We start from the raw sequence: 22,261 nt of genomic DNA, 5'->3' as shown, positions 1-22,261 counted from the left end.
GCTGGGGTTGTCAGGGAGTACATGGTGATGTTCCATTTTTGTCTATTTCGTCATCCATTCCTTCTGACATCCCAGAGTTCTTGTCTGACTTTCAGGATGTATTTGAAGAGCCCAAGTCTGATGCCCTACCTCCGCATAGGAATTGTGATTGTGCTATCAATTTGATTCCTGGTAGTAAATTCCCTAAGGGTCGTTTATTTAATTTATCCGTGCCCGAACACGCCGCTATGCGCAGTTATGTGAAGGAATCCCTGGAGAAGGGACATATTCGCCCATCGTCATCACCACTGGGAGCAGGGTTCTTCTTTGTAGCCAAGAAGGATGGTTCGCTAAGACCGTGTATTGATTACCGCCTTCTTAATAAGATCACTGTTAAGTTTCAGTATCCCTTGCCATTGATATCTGACTTGTTTGCTCGGATTAAGGGGGCTAGTTGGTTTTCTAAGATTGATCTTCGTGGTGCGTATAATCTGGTGAGAATCAGGCAGGGAGATGAATGGAAAACGGCATTTAATACGCCCGAGGGTCATTTTGAGTATCTGGTGATGCCGTTCGGACTTGCCAATGCTCCATCTGTTTTTCAGTCTTTTATGCATGACATTTTCCGTGAGTATCTGGATAAATTCCTGATTGTTTACTTGGATGACATTTTGATCTTCTCTGATGATTGGGAGTCTCATGTGAAGCAAGTCAGAATGGTTTTCCAGGTACTGCGTGCTAATTCCTTGTTCGTGAAGGGATCAAAGTGTCTCTTCGGTGTGCAGAAAGTTTCATTTTTGGGGTTCATCTTTTCCCCTTCTGCTATCGAGATGGATCCGGTTAAGGTCCAGGCCATCCAGGATTGGACTCAGCCGACATCTCTGAAAAGTCTGCAGAAATTCCTGGGCTTTGCTAATTTTTATCGTCGCTTCATCTGTAATTTTTCTAGCATTGCCAGACCATTGACCGATTTGACCAAGAAGGGTGCTGATTTGGTTAATTGGTCTTCTGCTGCCGTGGAAGCTTTTCAGGAGTTGAAGCGTCGTTTTTGCTGTGCCCCTGTGTTGTGTCAACCAGATGTTTCTCTTCCGTTCCAGGTCGAGGTTGATGCTTCTGAGATTGGAGCAGGGGCGGTTTTGTCACAGAGAGGTTCTGGTTGCTCAGTGTTGAAACCATGTGCTTTCTTTTCCAGGAAATTTTCTGCTGCTGAGCGTAATTATGATGTGGGCAACCGAGAGTTGCTGGCCATGAAGTGGGCATTCGAGGAGTGGCGTCATTGGCTTGAGGGAGCTAAGCATCGCGTGGTGGTATTGACTGATCATAAGAATCTTACTTATCTCGAGTCTGCCAAGCGCTTGAATCCTAGACAGGCCCGTTGGTCGTTATTTTTTGCTCGTTTTGATTTTGTGATTTCGTACCTTCCGGGCTCTAAAAATGTGAAGGCGGATGCTCTGTCTAGGAGTTTTGTGCCCGACTCTCCGGGGTTATCTGAGCCGGCGAGTATCCTCAAGGAAGGAGTCATTGTGTCTGCCATCTCTCCTGATTTGCGGAGAGTGTTGCAGAAATTTCAGGCTAATAAACCTGATCGTTGTCCGGCCGAGAAACTGTTCGTCCCTGATAGGTGGACTAGTAAAGTTATCTCTGAACTTCATTGTTCGGTGCTGGCTGGTCATCCAGGAATCTTTGGTACCAGAGAGTTAGTGGCTAGATCCTTCTGGTGGCCATCTCTGTCACGGGATGTGCGTGCTTTTGTGCAGTCCTGTGGGATTTGTGCTAGGGCTAAGCCCTGCTGTTCACGTGCCAGTGGGTTGCTTTTGCCCTTGCCGGTCCCGAAGAGGCCTTGGACACATATTTCGATGGATTTCATTTCTGACCTTCCCGTTTCTCAAAAGATGTCGGTCATTTGGGTGGTCTGTGATCGCTTTTCTAAAATGGTCCATCTGGTGCCCTTGGTTAAATTGCCTTCCTCCTCTGATTTGGTGCCTTTGTTCTTCCAGCATGTGGTTCGTTTGCATGGCATTCCTGAGAATATTGTTTCTGACAGAGGTTCCCAGTTTGTCTCGAGGTTCTGGCGAGCCTTTTGTGGTAGGATGGGCATTGACCTATCTTTTTCCTCGGCCTTCCATCCTCAGACTAATGGCCAGACCGAACGAACCAATCAGACCTTGGAAACATATCTGAGATGTTTTGTTTCTGCTGACCAGGATGATTGGGTGTCATTTTTGCCGTTGGCTGAGTTCGCCCTTAATAATCGGGCCAGCTCGGCTACCTTGGTCTCTCCATTTTTCTGCAATTCTGGGTTCCATCCTCGTTTCTCTTCAGGACAGGTTGAGTCTTCGGACTGTCCTGGTGTGGATTCTGTGGTGGACAGGTTGCAGCAGATCTGGACTCAGGTAGTGGACAATTTGACCTTGTCCCAGGAGAAGGCTCAGCTTTTCGCTAATCGTAGACGCCGTGTGGGTCCCCGACTTCGTGTTGGGGATCTGGTTTGGTTATCTTCTCGTCATATTCCTATGAAGGTTTCCTCTCCTAAATTTAAACCTCGTTTTATTGGTCCGTATAGGATTTCTGAGATTCTCAATCCGGTGTCTTTTCGTCTGACCCTCCCAGACTCCTTTTCCATACATAATGTATTCCATAGGTCGTTGTTGAGAAGATACGTGGCACCTATGGTTCCATCTGTGGAGCCTCCTGCCCCTGTTTTGGTGGAGGGAGAATTGGAGTATATTGTGGAGAAAATTTTGGATTCTCGTGTCTCTAGACGGAAACTCCAGTATCTGGTCAAATGGAAGGGTTATGCTCAGGAGGATAATTCCTGGGTTTTTGCCTCTGATGTCCATGCCCCAGATCTTGTTCGTGCCTTTCATGTGGCTCATCCTGCTCGGCCTGGGGGTTCTGGTGAGGGTTCAGTGACCCCTCTTCAAGGGGGGGGTACTGTTGTGAATTCTGTGGCTGAATTCACTCCTGTGGTCACAAGTGGTATTGCAGCCTCTGGGCTTCCTCCCTCAGGTGTTTTGGTGAGCTCGTTGGCTGCCTTGCTATTTAACTCCACCTGAGTCTGTCTTCCTTGCTCCTTGTCAATGTTCCAGTGTTGGATCCGAGCTACTGCATCTTTCCTGTGGCCTGCTGCTCTGCTAGATAAGTGTTACTTTGTTTTTGTTTCCGTTTTTTCTGTCCAGCTGTGCTATTCTCTTTTGCTGGAAGCTCTGAGACGCAAAGGGTGCACCGCCGTGCCGTTAGTTCGGCACGGTGGGTCTTTTTGCCCCCCTTTGCGTGGTTCTGCTTTAGGGTTTTTTGTAGACTGCATAGTTCTCTTTGCTATCCTCGCTCTGTCTAGAATATCGGGCCTCACTTTGCTGAATCTATTTCATTCCTACGTTTTGTCTTTTCATCTTGCTAACAGTCATTATATGTGGGGGGCTGCCTATTCCTTTGGGGTATTTCTCTGAGGCAAGTCAGGCTTGTATTTCTATCTTCAGGCTAGTCAGCTCCTCAGGCAGTGCCGAGTTGCATAGGTAGTGTTAGGCGCAATCCACTGCTGCTTTTAGTTGTGTGAGGATAGGTTCAGGTGTGCAGTCTGCAGAGATTCCACGTCTCAGAGCTTGTTCTATTGTTTTTGGGTTATTGCCATATCACTGTATGTGCGCTGATTACTGCACACTGTGTTGCCTGATAGCACAGCATAACAGTACAAGGAGCCAAAACCAATGATTCTCAATAGAGGGAAAAAAGAAGTCCTGACATCATTTTTTTTTCCTCAGCTCTGTCTTCAGTTTTTTTTTTTTTTTTTCCCCTAGACATTAGAGTGCTTCAGGACACAGGTGTGGGCATGGATATTCAGGCTCTGTGCTCCTCAATGGATAATCTCGTTATAAATGTACAAAAGATTCAAGATACAATTGATCAGAAATCTATGCTAGAACCAAGAATTCCTATTCCTGATTTGTTTTTTGGTGACAGAACTAAGTTCCTGAGCTTCAAAAATAATTGTAAGCTATTTCTGGCCTTGAAACCTCATTCTTCTGGTAATCCTATTCAACAGGTTTTGATTATTATTTCTTTTTTGCGCGGCGACCCACAGGACTGGGCGTTTTCTCTTGCGCCAGGAGACCCTGCATTGAGTAATGTTGATGCGTTTTTCCAGGCGCTTGGATTGCTTTACGATGAGCCTAATTCAGTGGATCAGGCTGAGAAAAATTTGCTGGCTTTATGCCAGGGTCAGGATGATATAGAAGTATATTGTCAGAAATTTAGGAAGTGGTCAGTACTCACTCTGTGGAATGAATCTGCACTGGCGGCTTGGTTCAGAAAGGGTCTCTCTGAAGCTCTTAAGGATGTCATGGTGGGATTTCCTATGCCTGCTGGTTTGAATGAGTCTATGTCCTTGGCCATTCAGATCGGTCGTCGCTTGCGCGAGCGTAAATCTGTGCACCATCTGGCGGTATTGTCTGAGAGTAAACCTGAGCCTATGCAGTGCGACAGGACTATGACTAAAGTTGAACGGCATGTTAATGTCTCGCAAAACAACAAAACCAAAAAACAAAAGGGTGGCATACTTAGGTAGAGGGGTGGGCTAAGTATTTACTGGTGTCAATATAGGACACTGACCCTGACTATTTTAACTAGCATCATACATGTCAACAAATTGGTATTGTCAGTGCCAGGCATTGAAGGATGTCAGCGCATAGACTAAACACTGGTGAAGCTGTGAGAGATAATTTTGCAAGTGGTAGAACAGTGTTTGAGCTGGAGGGGGGGGGAAACTCTCTTGTGGCCGGCGGTACAGGCCCAGGGCCCCTCATGTTACAACGGTGTGTCTGACGTTGGTTGCGCGCCACCACCGCCAGAGACACTTTATTGTACTATGAGGGACCCAGTGGCAGTGCCGTCGACCAAAAACAGGCACACCCACCTCTTCAGACAAACGGCACTCTCACGGGTGCTTGCGCCAAGTGGCGAGACCATGGCCCTGTGGGGGGAGTTAGCCCATTTAGGGAGGTGTAAACATGTCGTATGCTGGACAAACAGCTGCTGCAAATTAAGAGATTCGAACAGTCAGTAAGACCAGTCCACAAGCGAGACCTTTTTATAGGAGAGCTAGGTGTCAGCCGGGAAAGGTGGGGCAAAATAATTTGAAATCCATGAGTGGTTCATTTTAATGAAGGTTAGATTATCAACATTTTGGGTAGCCAGACGAGTCCTTTTTTCGGTCATTTTTGAAACTTCTGCACTGAATACTCTTTCTGATAGGACACTAGCTGCTGGGCAAGCAAGCTCCTGCAATGCATATTCTGCCAATTCAGGCCAGGTATCTATTTTGGATGCCCAGTAATCAAATGGGAATGACGGTTGAGGGAGAACATCGATAAGGGATGAAAAATAGTTAGTAACCATACTGGACAAATGTTATCTCCTGTCACTTTGAATTGATGCTGAAGTACCTATCCTGTCTGCGGTCATTGCGAAATCACTCCACAACCTGGTCAGAAAACCCCTCTGTCCAACGCCACTTCTGATTTGTGCACCTCTAAAACCTCTGCCCTGTTGCCCCCTGCAGCTCGTGTGAGAACCATCACCGGCGCTGTGTGCTGGGAATGCCTGAATCAAACGGTCTACCAGAGTTGCTTGTTTGGTTGCTAATATTTGTTCGAGGTTCTCATGTGACATGATATTTTGCAATTTGCCTTTATAGCGAGGATCAAGGAGGCAGGCCAACCAGTAATCGTCATCAGTCATCATTTTAATAATGCGTGGGTCCCTTTTGAGGATACGTAAGGCATAATCCGCCATGTGGGCCAAAGTTCCAGTTGTCAAATCTGCGGTTGTGCTGGGTTGAGGGGCTGTTTCAGGCAAATCTACGTCACTTGTCTTCCTCAAAAAACCTGAACCCGGCCTTGCAACGCCACCAGGTTCTATTGGCCCTGGAGAAGCTTCCTCATTCAAAAAATACTCATCCCCATCATCCTCCTCCTCTTCGCCCGCTACCTCGTCCTATAGATTGCCCTGACCAGACAATGGCTGTCATCAAGGCTATCCTTTTCCTCGGCTGCAGACGCCTGCTCCTTTATGTGCGTCAAACTTTGCATCAGCAGACGCATTAGGGGGATGCTCATGCTTATTATGGCGTTGTCTGCACTAACCAGCCATGTGCATTCCTCAAAACACTGAAGGACTTGACACAGGTCAACCACTGCACACCTGACAACTCCATGTCTGCCATCCAACTGCTTGCTCGTGTATGTGTATCCTCCCACAAATACATAACAGCATGCCTCTGTTCGCACAGTCTCTGAAGCATGTGCAGTGTGGAGTTCCACCTTCTTGCAACATCGATGATTAGGCGATGCTGGGGAAGGTTCAAAGACCGCTGATGGTTCTGCATACGGCTGGAGTGTACGGGCGAACGGCGGATATGCGTGCAAAGTCTGCGCACTTGGAGCAGCAGGTCGGGTAACCCCGGATAACTTTTCAGGAAGCACTGCACCACCAGGTTTAAGGTGTGAGCCAGGCAAGGAATGTGTTTCAGTTGGGAAAGGGCTATGGCAGCCATAAAATTCCATCCGTTATCACTCACTACCTTGCCTGCCTCAAGATGTACAGTGCCCAGCCATGACTGAGTTTCTTGCTGCAAGAACTTGGACAGAACTTCCGCGGTGTGTCTGTTGTCGCCCAAACACTTCATTGCCAATACAGCCTGCTGATGCTTGCCACTAGCTGTCCCATAATCGGACACCTCGTGTGCAACATGGGCAGCTGCGGATGAAGTGGTTGTGCGACTGCGGTCTGTGGACGAGCTCTCGCTTCTGCAGGAGGATGAGGAGGAGGAGGGGAGGCGGCGAATGCCTACAGCCAACTGTTTCCTAGAACGTGGGCTAGGCAGAACTGTCCCGATATTGCTGTCCCCTGTGGACCCTGCATCCACCACATTAACCCAGTGTGCCGTGATGGACACGTAACGTCCCTGGCCATGCCTACTGGTCCATGCATCTGTTGTCAGGTGCACCTTTGTACTCACAGATTGCCTGAGTGCATGGACGATGCGGTCTTTTACATGCTGGTGGAGGGCTGGGATGGCTTTTCTCGAAAAAAAAGTGTCGTAGCGTGGTACAGCGTAGTCCATCAGGGCTTTGAAAGCTTCGCTTTCAACTAACCGGTAGGGCATCATCTCTAATGAGATTAGCCTAGCAATGTGGGCATTCAAACTCTGTGTACGCGGATGCGAGGATGAGTACTTCCTTTTCCTAACGAGAGTCTCATGTAGGGTGAGCTGGACTGGAGAGCTGCAGATCGTGGAACTAGCGGGGGTGCCGGTGGACATGGCAGACAGAGAGGGTTGGAGATGGTATTCTTGCTGGTGCCCTACATGCAGTGTTTCCTACTACGAAACTGGTGATTCCCTGACTGCTTTGGCCTGGCGACGAAACCTGCACATTTACTGCAGGTGGTGCGGGAAATGGTGGGCTTACAGTGAGGGAAGGGATGTAGCGTTGCTGACTAGCTTCATTGGCCGAGGGTGCTACAACCTTAAGGGACGTTTGGTAGTTAGTCCAGGCTTGCAAATGCATGGTGGTTAAATGACTATGCATGCAACTTGTATTTAGACTTTTAAGATTCTGACCTCTGCTTAAGGTAGTTGAACATTTTTGACAGATGACTTTACGCTGATCATTTGGATGTTGTTTAAAAAAATGCCAGACTGCACTCTTTCTACCATCTGATACCTTTTCAGGCATCGCAGACTGAGCTTCTTTAACCGGATGGCCACGCTGTCCTACAACTGGATTTGGTTTTGCCACGCGTTTTTGGCCAGATACGGGCCTGGCAGATGGAACCTGTTGCGATGTTGATGCCTGCTGCGGCTCCTCCTCCTCCGCTTTAGAGCTACTGCCGCCTGCACCCTGTTCCCCCAATGGCTGCCAATTGGGGTCAACAACTGGGTCATCTATGACCTCCTCTTCTATCTCGTGTGCAACTTCGTCTGTGTCACCTTGTAAGCCGGTGGTATAGCGTTCGTGACGGGGCACCATAGTCTCATCAGGGTCTGATTCTGGATCAGTACACTGCGAGGGCAATGTTCTGGTCTGAGTCAAAGGAACAGCATAGTAATCTGGCTGTGGCTGTGCATCTGTGCACTCCATGTCCGATTCAACTTGTAATGGGCATGGCCTGTTAACTGTTTCACTTTCTAACCCAGGAATGGTATGTGTAAAGAGCTCCATGGAGTAACCCGTTGTGTCGCCTGACGCATCCTTCTCTGTTGTTCTTGGTGAAGAAGACAAGGAAGCGACTTGTCCCTGACCGTGAACATCCACTAAAGACGCGCTGCTTTTACATTTAGCACTTTCAGAAGAGGAGGCGAAAGAGCTAGAGGCTGAGTCAGCAAGGAAAGCCAAAACTTGTTCTTGCTGCTCCCGCTTTAAAAGCGGTTTTCATACTCCCAGAAAAGGGAGCGTTCGAGGCCTTGTGTAGCCAGACGACGAACCAGGCTCAACAACTCGAGACTTAGGTGCTATATTGCTTTTCCCATGACCACCTGATGCTCCACCACCACTACCATCATTACCATCTGGAATGACCACCCACGGCCACGACCTCTTCTACCAGACTTCCTCATTGTTTGAAAAACGTAACCAAACTAACGGTATTTGTTACTGTAAAAACAGTTACAAGGTGAACTCAAACTTCTGTTGGATTTATATATCCCTTTATAGGTGGGTGAGACTGCAGGGAAAATCAGGCCCAATGTATAACAGTACACAGCTTCAGTGGCAGACAGATATGCCACTAACAGGACTGACGCTGATGCAGACACTACCAATAAAAATCTCCCCCTTTTTATTTTTTCTGGGAGAATATTGATGAAATGTGGCCCACTCTTGTACAGTATATGTTCTGTGGCACAAAATTAGTGGCCCAGTGTTACACACTAGGTTTAATGTGGCACAAAATTTGAGACAGGTGGCACACATAGCACTGGCAATGAGGCAGAAATGCCAATCTTAATCTCCCACTATTTTTATTTTTTTCAGGGAGAATTTAAAAGAAATCTGGCCCAGTATTACACACTAGGTTTAATGTGGCACAAAATTTGAGACAGGTGGCACACACAGGAGTGGCACTGAAGCAGAAATGTCAATCTTAATCTCCTACTGTTTTTTTTTTTTCAGGGAGAATTTAAAAGAAATCTGGCCCAGTATTACACACTAGGTTTAATGTGGCACAAAATTTGAGACAGGTGGCACACACAGGAGTGGCACTGAAGCAGAAATGTCAATCTTAATCTCCTACTGTTTTTTTTTTTCAGGGAGAATTTAAAAGAAAGCTTTCCCAGTATTACACACTAGGTTTAATGTGGCACAAAATTAGAGACAGATGCCACACACAGCACTGGCACTGAGGCAAAATTGCCAATCTTAATCTCCCACTATTTTTTTTTTATTTATGGGAGAATTGGCAAGAAATCAGGCCCACTGTTAGACTGTATGTTTTCTGTGCCAGAAAATGAGACACAGATGCCACACACAGGACTGCCACTGATACAGATTTGCCAATTTTAATCTGCACCCTTTTTTTTTTCTTCAGGGAGACTAGTGAATAAATCTGGGCCACTGTATTAGAGTATATTTTCTGTGGCAGAAAGTGGCTTGAAGAGATATAACGAAACCAAAAAAAAAAGGGACTGTCCTACAATTACTATCTCCCTGCAGTAATCTCAGCAAAGTATGGCAGGCAGCAATAACAAGGAGTGGACTGCTGCACAAAAAAGTCAAAAGTGTGGACAAACAAACAAGAAAGCTGTGCAGAAAGGAAGGAGCAACAGGATTTGTGCTTTGAAAAAAGCAGTTGGTTTGCACAGCGGTGTACAAACAGCAATGCAGCCATCAGGGAGAAGGGCAGCCCAATGAGCTACAGCGCTGAGGAAAAAAAATGTAGCCTCCACTGTCCCTGCTAAGAAAAGGTGGTGTTGGACAGTGGAAATCGCTACAGCACAAGCGGTTTGGGGGTTAATGTACCCTACCTAACGCTATCCCTGCTTCTGACGAAGCGGCAGCAACCTCACCCTATGCTCAGATCAGCAGCAGTAAGATGGCGGTCGGCGGGAACGCCCCTTTATAGCCCCTGTGACGCCGCAGAAAGCAAGCCAATCACTGCAATGCCCTTCTCTAAGATGGTGGGGACTGAGACCTATGTCATCACGCTGCCCACACTCTGCGTCCACCTTCATTGGCTGAGAAATGGCGCTTTTCGCGTCATTGAAACGCGAATTTGGCGCGAAAGTTGCGTACCGCATGGCTGACCCCACACAGGGATCGGGTCGGGTTTCATGAAACCCGACTTTGCCAAAAGTCAGTGACTTATGAAAATGACCGACCCGTTTCGCTCAACCCTAGTCCCGACTCCTCCCGTCTACCTAAACCTATCTCTCTGACAATTCGCTCCAAAAAAACACTCTTTGTCTGTATAGCGGCCACAGCAGCAGCGGTGCCGTCTAACACTAAACTGCATCAGTGAGGAAATGGTGGCGATGGGGCAAATGGCTGATTCTTATAGGGCAAGGACATGTGACATACACAGCCAATGACACATGCCCTTGCTTGTGTGCATCACATGCACATTGCTGTGTGTGCGCGCACTGCTGATAGGCTGAGAGACTGCACCGCCCCACTGTAAATTCGGGGAAAAAAAAATGGAGATGGGCGTTATTGCAGCACAGATCTATCCCCCGCCCACTATACACTGAAACAGTCTATTAACAACGATGAACAGTTTTAATGTGCAAATCAAGCGAGGCTTTTGCTGAACAAACAGTTATAGTTATCGAACAGAAACTCGAACAGCTGAATTTTAAGCAAATTGTTCGGGTTCGTCAAACGAACACCGTCCAAAACAGCGAGATTGGCGAACAGTTCGACTCGAACACCGCTCATCTCTAGTCAGCAATGCGATCTATTGGACTATAGATTAATGCAGACTAAAAGAGATGATGGAGCTAATCCGACGTCATTTACCATAGCACTGACATCAGAGAGAAGAGGTGTAGTGTAATGCATGGGTTACATAACCCAATCTGCACGAGACACGGAGTGGATTTATAAAGATTGAAGTTGTGAACCAGTGAGCACCTTATAAAATTAAGTATTGTAATGCTGAGGGCACTTGGAACAGGTGTTTAACTAAAGGTGTGTTTTATTAGTTCAGTCAGCAAAAATAAATTTTAACATTCCAGGTACATAACATTACAGGTACATTTTACTGGCTTAACCCCTTAGCGACCGCCGATACGCCTTTTAACGGCGGCCGCTAAGGGTACTTAAACCACAGCGCCGTTAATTAACGTCGCTGTGGAAAAAGTAAATAGCGCCCCCCAGAGTCGGATTTTCTCCGGGGTCTCGGGTGCCGGGGGTAGCCGAGACCCCAGAGAACATGATTCGAGGGGTTTTTAACCCACCCCGCATTTGCGATCGCCGGTAATTAACCGTTTACCGGCGATCGCAAACAAACAAAAAAAAAAAACGCGATCTCTTTTTAATTTCTCTATCCTCCGATGTGATCGCACATCGGAGGATAGAGAAAAGGGGTCCTAGGTAGCCCCCCAATACTTACCTATCTCCCCCGATGCTCCTCGTGGCTCCCGGTGGGCGCCGCCATCTTGAAAATGGCGGGCGCATGCGCAGTGCGCCCGCCGGCCGGCCCCGCGAGAATCTTTGGGGTCTCGGCTGCCGGGGGTAGCCGAGACCCCAAAGAGCATGATCGGGGGTCGGTTTTAGCGACCCCTGTTTTGCGATCGCCGGTAATTAACTGTTTACCCTCGACCGCAAAAAAAAAAAAAAAAACAGCTAAGTGTAATTCTCTGTCCTCTGATGTGATCGCACATCAGAGGACAGAGAAATAGGGGGATTCGGGGACCCTGCCATACTCACCTGTGTCCCTGGATCCTCCTGCTGCTCCTCCTGGCCGCCGGCATCTTCTGGGCAAAAGAAAATGGCGGGCGCATGTGCAGTGCGCCCGCCATCTATCTCCATCTGCCGGCCGGCAGGAGAAGAGCAGTTGGGGCTAAAATTAGGGTTAGGGTTAGGGGTAGGGCTAGGGGTAGGGCTAGGGCTAGGGGTAGGGCTAGGGGTAGGGCTAGGGGTAGGGCTAGGGGTAGGGCTAGGGGTAGGGCTAGGGGTAGGGCTAGGGGTAGGGGTAGGGCTAGGGTTAGGGCTAGGGTTAGGGTTAGGGCTAAATTTAGGGTTAGGGATGGGGCTAAATTTAGGGTTAGGCTTCTTTCACACTTACGTCGGTACGGGGCCGTCGCAATGCATCGGCCCGACATACCGACGCACGTTGTGAAAATTGTGCACAACGTGGGCAGCGGATGTAGTTTTTCAATGCATCCGCTGCACAATCTATGTCCTGGGGAGGAGGGGGCGGAGTTACGGCCACGCATGCGCGGTCAGATATGGCGGATGCGACGTACAAAAAAACGTTACATTGAACGTTTTTTTGTGCTGACGGTCCGCCAAAACACTGATCCAGTGCACTACGGACGCGACGTGTGGCCATCCGTCACGATCCGTCGGCAATACAAGTCTGGGCAAAAAACGCATCCTGCGGGCACATTTGCAGGATCCGTTTCTTGTCCAAAATGACAGATTGCGACGGATGCCAAACGACGCAAGTGTGAAAGTAGCCTTAGGGCTAGGGTTAGGGTTGGGGCTAAAGTTAGGGTTAGAGTTGGGATTAGGGTTAGGGTTTGGATTAGGGTTGGTATTAGGGTTAGGGTTGGCATTAGGGTTATGCTTGGGATTAGGGTTAGGTTTGGGATTAGGGTTAAGGTTAGGGTTGTGATTAGGGGTGTATTGGGATTAGGGTTAGGTTTGAGGTTAGTGTTGAGATTAGGATTAGGGGTGTGTTGGATTTAGGGTTTTGATTAGGGTTATGGTTAGGGTTGACATTAGGGTTGTTTTTGGGTAAGGGTTGGGATTATCGTTAGGGTTAGTGATTAGGATTATGGATCGAGTTGGGATTAGGGTTAGGGGTGTGTTGGAGTTGGGTTGGAGCTAGAATTGGGGGGTTTCCACTGTTTAGGTACATCAGGGGGTCTCCAAACACGACAGCCAATTTTGCGCTCAAAAAGTCAAATGGTGCTCCCTCCCTTCTGAGCTCTGCCGTGCGCCCAAACAGTGGGTTACCCCCACATATTTGGCATCAGCATACTCGGGATAAATTCGACAACAACTTCTGGGGTCCAATTTCTCTTGTTACCCTTGTGAAAATAAAAACTTGGGGGCTACAAAATCCTTTTTGTGGAAAAATATATATATATATTTTTTTATGACTCTGCATTATAAACTTCTGTGAAGCACTTGGGCATTCAAAGTTCTCACCACACATCTATATAAGTTCCTTGGGGGGTCTAGTTTCCAAAACGGGGTCACTTGTGGGGGGTTACTACTGTTTAGGTACATCAGGGGCTCTGCAAACGCAACATAACGCCCACAGACCATTCTATCAAAGTCTGCATTCCAAAACGGCGCTCCTTCCTTCCGAGCTCTGCCGTGCGCCCAAACAGTGGTTTACCTCCACATATGGGGTACCAGCATACTCAGGACAAATTGGACAACAACTTTTGTGGTCTAATTTCTCCTGTTACCCTTGTGAAAATAAAAATTTGTGGGCAAAAAGATCATTTTTGTAGAAAAAATGCGATTTTTTTTTCACGGCTCTACATTATAAACTTCTGTGAAGCACATGGGGGTTCAAAGTGCTCACCACACATCTAGATATGTTCCTTAAGGGGTCTAGTTTCCAAAATGGGGTCACTTGTGGGGGGTTTCTACTGTTTAGGCACATCAGGGGCTCTCCAAACGCGACATGGCGTCCAATCTCAATTCCAGCCAATTCTACATTGAAAAAGTCAAACGGCGCTCCTTCACTTCTAAGTTCTGCGGTGCGCCCAAAAAGTGGTTTACCCTCACATATGGGGTATCGACATATTCAGGAGAAATCGCACAACAACTTTTGTGGTCTAATTTCTCCTGTTACCCTTGTGAAAATAAGAATTTGTGGGCAAAAAGATCATTTTTGTGTAAACAAAAGCGATTTTTTATTTTCATGGCTCTACGTTATAAACTTCTGTGAAGCACTTGGGGGTTCAAAGTGCTCACCACACATCTAGATAAGTTCCTTAAGGGGTCTAGTTTCCAAAATGGTGTCACTTGTGACACAAAATGGTTCCACTGTTTAGGCACATCAGGGGCTCTCTAAACGTGACATGGTGTCCGATCTCAATTCCAGCCAATTCTGCATTGAAAAAGTCAAACGGCGCTCCTTCACTTCTAAGTTCTGCGGTGCGCCCAAAAAGTGGTTTACCCCCAAATATGGGGTATTGGCGTATTCAGGAGAAATTGCATAACAAAATTTATGGTTACATTTCTGTTTTTACACTTGTCAAAATAAAAAAAATGGTTCTGAATTAAGATGTTTGCAAAAAAAAGTTAAATGTTCATTTTTTCCTTCCACATTGTTTCAGTTCCTGTGAAGCACGTAAAGGGTTATTAAACTTCTTGAATGTGGTTTTGAGAACCTTGAGGGGTGTAGTTTTTAGAATGGTGTCACACTTCATTATTTTCTATCATATAGACCCCTCAAAATGACTTCAAATGTGATGTGGTCCCTAAAAAAAAATGGTGTTGTAAAAATGAGAAATTGCTGGTCAACTTTTAACCCTTATAACTCCCTAACAAAAAAAAATGTTGTTTCCAAAATTGTGCTGATGTAAAGTAGACATGTGGGAAATGTTATTTATTAACTATTTTTCGTGACATATCTCTCTGATTTAAGGGCATAAAAATACAAAGTTTGATTAAACAGTTAAAAATTTTCGCCATATTTCCGTTTTTTTCATAAATAATCGCAAGTAATATCGAAGAAATGTTACCACTAACATGAAGTACAATATGTCACGAAAAAACAATCTCAGAATCAGCGGGATCCATTGAAGCGTTCCAGAGTTATAACCTCAAAGTGACAGTGGTCAGAATTGCAAAAATTGGCTCTGTCACTAAGGGGTTAAACTATTTCATCTTGCCATTCCAGACATCCACTATCCGAAACAAAGTATGCAGCAAATGTATCTTTCATTTGGGCAACTTCCACTGTTTTCCTTAGATGTTGGTAATCTGGCAAAGGAAAAAAACAGCAAAACAGAGGTTCTTACCTGCCTAGGCCTCCAAACAAATGCACTAACAGGATGCAGTGGACCCATGTGGTTAAAATAGAAACACAGGTGCAGCATAACCGATGAGGCAGCAAAAGCTCTTTTTGTGCTTTTGCTGTCTAAAGATAGGACTCACAAGCGTGAGGACCCTTGACGTGGGTTATGAGCTTGCGTATTTTGGCCAGAATATTAACTAATACTTCACATAATAATTTTTTATGTGTTTTTTGCACTTTTTTTCGGGGTGCAGTTGGGCCCATTTTCTGCTTGTAAACTGTGGTGTCTGTGCACATGGGGTGCATTTGGATAGCGCTGGGCAGGCCCGCCAGATCTAATAGAAGGGTGTCACTACTAGGCCTGCCTGGATGCTGTGCATCTCCATTGTGTGAACAGCGCCACATACAAGTTTTTATGTGCAGCTATGTGCCAAGCAGCCACCCCCTCCATTAGTTTGGTAGCTGGTGAGTGGCTGCCTCATCGGTTATGCTGCACCTGTGTTTCTATTTTAACCACATGGGTCCACTGCATCCTGTTAGTGCATTTGTTTGGAGGCCTAGGCAGGTAAGAACCTCTGCCGTGTTTTGCTGTTTTTATCTAATCTGGCAATGGAGCAGATTGGGTCACTCTTTAGCCATGATGTAATTGTGCAGAACCACACATGCTTTGACAACCTAATCAAGTGTCCCATTTTTTAGATTATGCGTTTTCGCATGCGTTTTCGCATGCGTTTGCGGATATACGCTGCGCACATGTGAAACTAGCCTAAATACTTTTTTCGTCCACTGTATGTGGCTGGATTTTTCACATCTATTGCAAGTCTATGGGAAAAATCTTAACATAAAACTCAGCGTACCCATAAGAGAAATTGACGTATTGTGGATTTGAAACACGCACAGCAGGTAAGTTTACGCTGAATAAAAGGAAGCACAGTGGGCGTACGTTGTCTATAAATCCCATCCACTTTGCTGGAAATGTAAGATGCTGCATTTTTGGAGCAGTGAAAATACGAAGCACCAAAAACTCATGGGGAGAAATTAAAGAATGAATCCCATGTATTTTTTTTTAACTCCTTAACTCCACAGCCTGTTGTCACCTTCAAGACCACGACAAATTCTATAATTCTGACCAGTGTTATTTTATGTGCTAACTCTGGAATGCTTCAATGGAACCAAGTTAGAAGGGTTATCAGCACTCAAGGTTGATCAGTAATTTCTCGTTTTTTTAAACAAAATTTACAAAACCATTTTTTTCTTTTGGGCTTGTTTTCACTTGCAAGGAACACGTCCGTGTCTCGCATGTGGAAACGAAGCTCTGGTGCCGGCACTCCGGAGCGGAGCATGCGGCTGCATGTGTTGCTATGCGGCCGCACGCTCCGCTCCACAGTGCCGGCGCCAGAGCTTCGTTTCCACATACGAGACACTGACATGTTCCTCGCAAGTGAAAACAAGCCCTTAGAGATAACATCACATTTGAAGTGACTTTGGAAGGCCTATATGTCAGAAAATATCCAAAGGTGACACCATTCTAAAAACTGCACCCCTCATAGTGCTCAAAACCACATTCAAGAAGGTTTTTTAACTCTTCAGGTGCTTCAAAGAAATTCAAGCAATGTGGAAGGAAAAAAGTTTACATTTTAATTAAGTCCACAAAAATGCTCATTTAGCCCAAAGTTTGGCACTTTTACAAGAGTAGCAGGAGAAAATGCACAGTACAATTTGATGTACTATTTAATATCTCCTGATTACGCGAATACCCCATATGTGGAGGAAAACTACTTTTTGGACTCGGAAGGGAAGCAGCGCCACTCGACTTTTGGAGCGCAAAATTGACTGGAAAACATTTGCAGAGTTCCCGATGTGCCTAAACAGTGGAAACCCTTCCAAAGTGATTCTATTTTGGAAACTTCACCCCTCATGTAAATTATCTAGATGTGTGGAGAGCACCTTGAAAAAAATATATATATTTTTCCAGCAAACATGTTGCTTCAGACCCATTTCCACAAAACAAAAATTGATCACACAATTTGTTTTGCAATTTGTCTTCAGCACACAGATACCCCATATGTGGTGGAAACTACTGTTTGGGCGCACGGCAAGGCTCAGAAAGGAAGGAAAACCAACTGAATTCAGGAGCGCAATTTTGGATAGAACAAATTGCAGATGCCATGTTACATTTAAAAAGCCTCTCACATTTTGGAAACGACACCTCTTGAGGAATTCAACTAGCACTGTTTGACAGCCACAACACATGTATGGCGAGCCTGTCTGTTGGACTCTCCATGTATGTGTTGTGACTGTTACACAGCCACAACACATGCAGCTGCTGTGGCGAACAGCTGATTATCGGGAGCACTCCATGTATCCAGGTTCCCGCTGTAGCTTATTCGGTAAGCGCTATAGCTATTCGGATAAGCAGGGGCTCGAACAAATACGCTCAACTCTATTTTTAACCCACAGGCGATTCACAGAATTGTATAACATTGGACTAGGTCAAAAAAGGTAAAATTATATTTTTTTCCACTAAAATGTTACTTTGCCCCCAAGTTTTCAAATTTCAAAAGGGAGAATAGGAGAAAATGGAGCACAAAATATGTGTTAGGAGTCGAGTTCCTGCTGCTGCACAGGGGGAATCTCGAACCATGTCTGCTGCGGTCTCCCATTCTGCATCGACCGCATTGGAGCCTGCTCAGCGGAAACGTCGGTCCCAGCGTCTCACTGAATCTAATACTGTGCAAAGGGTTACTGCTGCTTCTCTAGGCTCTGCTATTGTACCCTGCACTGGTCTGCGGCGAGCGGGCTTTTCTGGGACTAAGTCCTGCTTTGCACACACTGAGCATGCCCAGGGTAAGATCTCTCAGTGGAGGCCTAGGGTCACATGCTCAGATACTGCAGGAACTTCCATTGGTCCTCCAGGAAGGCCCTGTACCTGATCAAGTTCTGTGGCAGCCTTCCATTCATTGGTCCTTCTGGGAAGGTCCTGAAGTTGCTACAGCTATAAAGGGTTCTCATGACCGCACGGCCATGCACTAGTATCAAATATGTACGAGTTCAGAGCCAGTGTGGTCGTGTGTGTGGTCAGGGACCTGGCTGAAGTAAGCCCCTAGAATGCTGTCACCTCCGGCGAGGAGTTTTTGTGTGTATGCAGTCAGGGACCCGGCTGAAATAAGCCCCTAGAATGCTGGCACCTCCGGCGAGGAGTTTCTCATGAGTGAATTCAGGGCTGGCTAATAGCCATTAGAATTCCGGCTCCACCGGAGAGGAGTTGCGTGTTTGGTTGGGACTGCATGACCACAGTCGGCTCTACTCAGTAGCTGTGTTCCCTGTGAGCTAAACAGGGCACAGCATTCTCTTTACTACGGGCTCTGTGAAGTAACAGAGTTCGTTTATACTAATATACTTCACCGCCTTACTTAGCAGCAGGTTCTTTCCTGCACGGTGGATCCCGGGTTGCGAACGCACCTATCTCATCTAATAAATATATTTGGTGCGTTCCGCCAACCCTAACAATATGTTACTCAATTTTTCCTGAGTGCACTAATACTCCGTATGTGGTCGAAAACTACTTCTGAGGCAAAGTACAAAGCTCAGAAGGGAAGAAGCGCCATATTGTGGTGCACATTTTTCTGGAATGGTTTGAGGGGATCACGTCACACTGGAAGAGCCCTTGAGGTGCCAGAATAGCAGAACCACTAGTTGACCTTATTTTACAAACTAGACAGCTCAATGAATTCAGTTAGGTGTGAACGTGTCACAGAGTTTTATACTATTGAGCTGTGAAGAAAAAAGAATTATGTTTTTATCACAACAAATGTGTTTTAGCGCTAGATTTTACATTGTCACACAGGAAAATAGGTAAAAGTGGCATCAAAATGTGTCCTGCAATTTCTGCTGAATGCGGAAATACCCCATATGTGGCTGTATAGTATTGCTTAGCCATATGGAGAAACTTGGAACAGAAGGAGCGCAATTTGACTCTTGGAAAACAGATCATCATAGAATACTTTGTGGACTCCATATACTGAGCCCCTAAGTGCCAGAAGAGCAGAATCCCACCTCAAGTGACCCCATTTTGGAAATTACAGTGCTCTGGGAATTTATCTACAGGTGCTGCGACGATTTTGACTCCATGGGAGTTTGCCAGAAACAAGCAGCAGTGTGAAAATTGCAAGCCAGCCATTGTAGTGCCCAGTACATTGCATTGCCCAGCTTGTTCTTCTGGAGTCATGGACCTATAAATTAAGCGGGCTCTCGTCGATACAGAGATGCCAAACATGGATGTCAACTGCAGCTTTGGCACACTGTGTGGCATTTGGATATGGGAGCACAGAACTTGCCATTTTGCTTTTCCAGAGCATTTGTGCTACCAGTAACATAGAAGCCCCCTATATTTTCATTGACAGATGACGGATCTGAGTGAGGACTTGCTTTTTTTGTGGATTGAGTTGAATCTTTTATTGGGAACATTTTACATAACATTTGGGATCACATTTATCTGGCGCTCTACGCTGAGCACTTACTTTGGGGTTTCCATCTAAGGCCGGGATCACACACACACGACATACGGCCAAGTCTCGCAGGTGAAATCCTCCTCTGGCGCCGGCACTTGGGAGCGGAGCGTGCAGCTCCATGTGTTGCTGTGCGGCTGCACGCTCCGCTCCGGAGTGCCTGCGCCAGAGCTGGGTTTTCAACTGCGAGACTCGGCCGTATCTCGCGTATGTGTGATCCGGGCCTAAATCTCTAAATGATGTAATTCAGATGAAACCATTATCCATGATGGATCCATTCACTATGATGAGGCAGCAGAGTTACTCTGGACTCCGTCTGGCCTCTGTTCAGAGGTCTCCTTTTCAGAAGTGCGCAAAACAGTGGCCGACGGCACTTTTATGTAATCATAGAAAGACGGACACCGTCAGATCACAGGTCAGACGGCGCCCACAGTGCCTCCATCTGCCTCATTATATGGAATTCTCAGCAGGGCGATCTGTCTGAATCATGTATTTCAGAGATTTACACAGAAGCCCCAGTGTAAGTGCTCAGCGCACAGTGCAGGATAAATGTGCGCGGAGTCTTACTGCGATCTTTCGGAGGCAAAAAAAAAATAAAAAAATCAACAGCATGTGAAGAATTGGTTATATTTATTTTTACACCGTTCCTCGTGCAGTGTAAGTGATTAGATGACTTTTTTCTTCAGGTCGGTGCGATTACAGTGATACCAGATTTATAACTTTTTTCCTGTTTGGCTGCTGTCAAACACTAAAACTGTGTAAAAACAAAGTTTTTGCTTCACCATATTTTGTGACCTATAATTTTTCCATATTTCTGCAGACAGGTATCCATATGGTATTTACTCTTGGGATATTATTTTCACAACGGAGATGAGAAATTAAAAAATAAGTACAAGACATAGCGAATCAGAAGGACTATGCTGCATTTCTTATTGGAAGCATTATTATTGTTACACCTGCAGCATATTGGGGTGGGACAGCGTCTGAGAGATAGAAATACCCCTTTAACGTGAAAGTAGACCGAACATGCCTGCCCATATGGGCTTAACCCCTTCCTGCTGTGTTCAGCTTTCCCTCGCCCAGCGGGGCACATACAAGGGGCAGGACATAAAGCGCACAATGCCAGCTGATGCCAATGTCAGCAGGCATGACTGGCACCAGCTAAGGCAGGGAGCATTCCCGCCGGCCACATACACGCACAGGACAGAGCCCCCTACTTACTTACAGTCGCTGCCAGCTCCACGCGACACACTGGCAGCAAGGCTGGAACAAGTCAGAAGCCGCATAATGAAGCGGCGCCTCCCCGGCAGCAGCCACTTCCTCTTCTGCTGTGCCGCACACTTCTCTACTGCCCCCTGCTGGCCGCACCGTCCAGCACCGCGCAGCAGGAAATCACTGGCAGCACGCCGGCTGCTCTACAACATGTGGTGGCGTTATACCGGGGGATGGCCCACTGCAGCGCAAACCAGCACGGCTTCTCGTGGTAGCATCGAATCATGGCTGTGGTAGAGGATGTCCCTGATTGCTGGTGAACCAGCCGCAGCAGCAGGGACTCCAGCCAGCACTGTGTGCCCCCAGACAGGTGTGAGGGCTAGTGAGCCAGCACAGCAGCATAGAGGCCCCTGGAATTAGGGGCAGGGGCCCTAACAAGAAACCCCACCCTCAGTAGTTATGGGGCCATAATGAGCTGAGCCCCCAATTCCACCATATATTTACTCTTACCTGCTTCTCGAGTTACAGCAGGGCCGGCGTCAGCACCCGGCATACCCGGGCAAGTGCCGGGGCCCTGGGGAGACAGGGGGGCCCATTAAGGGCCGGCATTAGGGGCAGGCAGCTGCCTAGGGCCCCCGTTCCCCCAGGGGCCCTCAGCTAGCGGCACCTCAGCAGCCACTATGGGGCCTATGTGAGGCAGGGGGGCCAGCCTGTCGCCAGCACCAACTCGCCCGCCGCCGCATTGAACAATACCGGCGTCTGCCGGTAAAGTTCAAAGCAAATGATGGAGGAGAGAGCATCACCTGATGCTCCCTCTCCCATCATTCCCCACTCTGCCTCTGACACTGCCGCTGCGGGTGCGCGATGACATCATCGCGCACTCGCTGTGTGTCAGGCAGTGCAGCGGCAGCCGCCGAGACCAAAGCAGGGAGCAGCGCGGGCACGTTGAGAGGTGAGGAGTGTTTTTTTTTGTAACTATAACAGTGAGTACTGGACTATGGGGCCATTCTTGGGGGGAGGGGGGCTGTGCTGTATACTACATGTTTGTGCTATATACTACATGGCTGTGTTATATGCTACATGGGCTGTGCTATATACTACGTGGCTGTTCTATATACTAAATGGGCCGTGTTATATACTATGTGGCTATGCTACATACTATATGGGCTGTACTATATAATACGTGGCTGTGTTATATACTATGTGGGCTGTGTTATATACTACATGGCTGTGTTATATGCGATCATGAATCGTGTTATGTGTAAAAGGGAGGGCCCACTGAGACTTTTTCGCCCGGGGCCCTCAAAAACCTGGAGCCGGTCATGAGTTACAGGGTCGATAACGCACACTACCATCCACGACGT

At 46.9% G+C, this 22,261-nt stretch overlaps 1 protein-coding gene across 2 annotated transcripts in view; it reads right to left on the bottom strand.

Annotated features, from left to right (window-relative positions):
* RNASET2 (ribonuclease T2) overlaps positions 1-21,035 on the bottom strand; it is a 200,511-nt gene extending 179,476 nt beyond the window's left edge. The window contains exon 1 of one of the 2 annotated variants that reach the window (XM_069769450.1): positions 20,911-21,035. In XM_069769450.1, the coding sequence (XP_069625551.1) occupies positions 20,911-20,971 (61 nt within the window). In that variant the 5' untranslated portion in view covers positions 20,972-21,035. Of the gene's footprint in view, positions 1-20,906 lie in introns of both variants that reach the window. The other variant, XM_069769451.1, reaches the window with a different exon arrangement.
* Positions 21,036-22,261: the final 1,226 nt, after the last annotated feature.

This window comes from Ranitomeya imitator, chromosome 5, assembly GCF_032444005.1.
Source record: "Ranitomeya imitator isolate aRanImi1 chromosome 5, aRanImi1.pri, whole genome shotgun sequence".
Taxonomy (NCBI): Eukaryota; Metazoa; Chordata; class Amphibia; order Anura; family Dendrobatidae; genus Ranitomeya; species Ranitomeya imitator.
The sequence above is the reverse complement of the archived record's forward strand: the minus strand, read 5'-3'. Positions and strand labels throughout refer to the sequence as shown.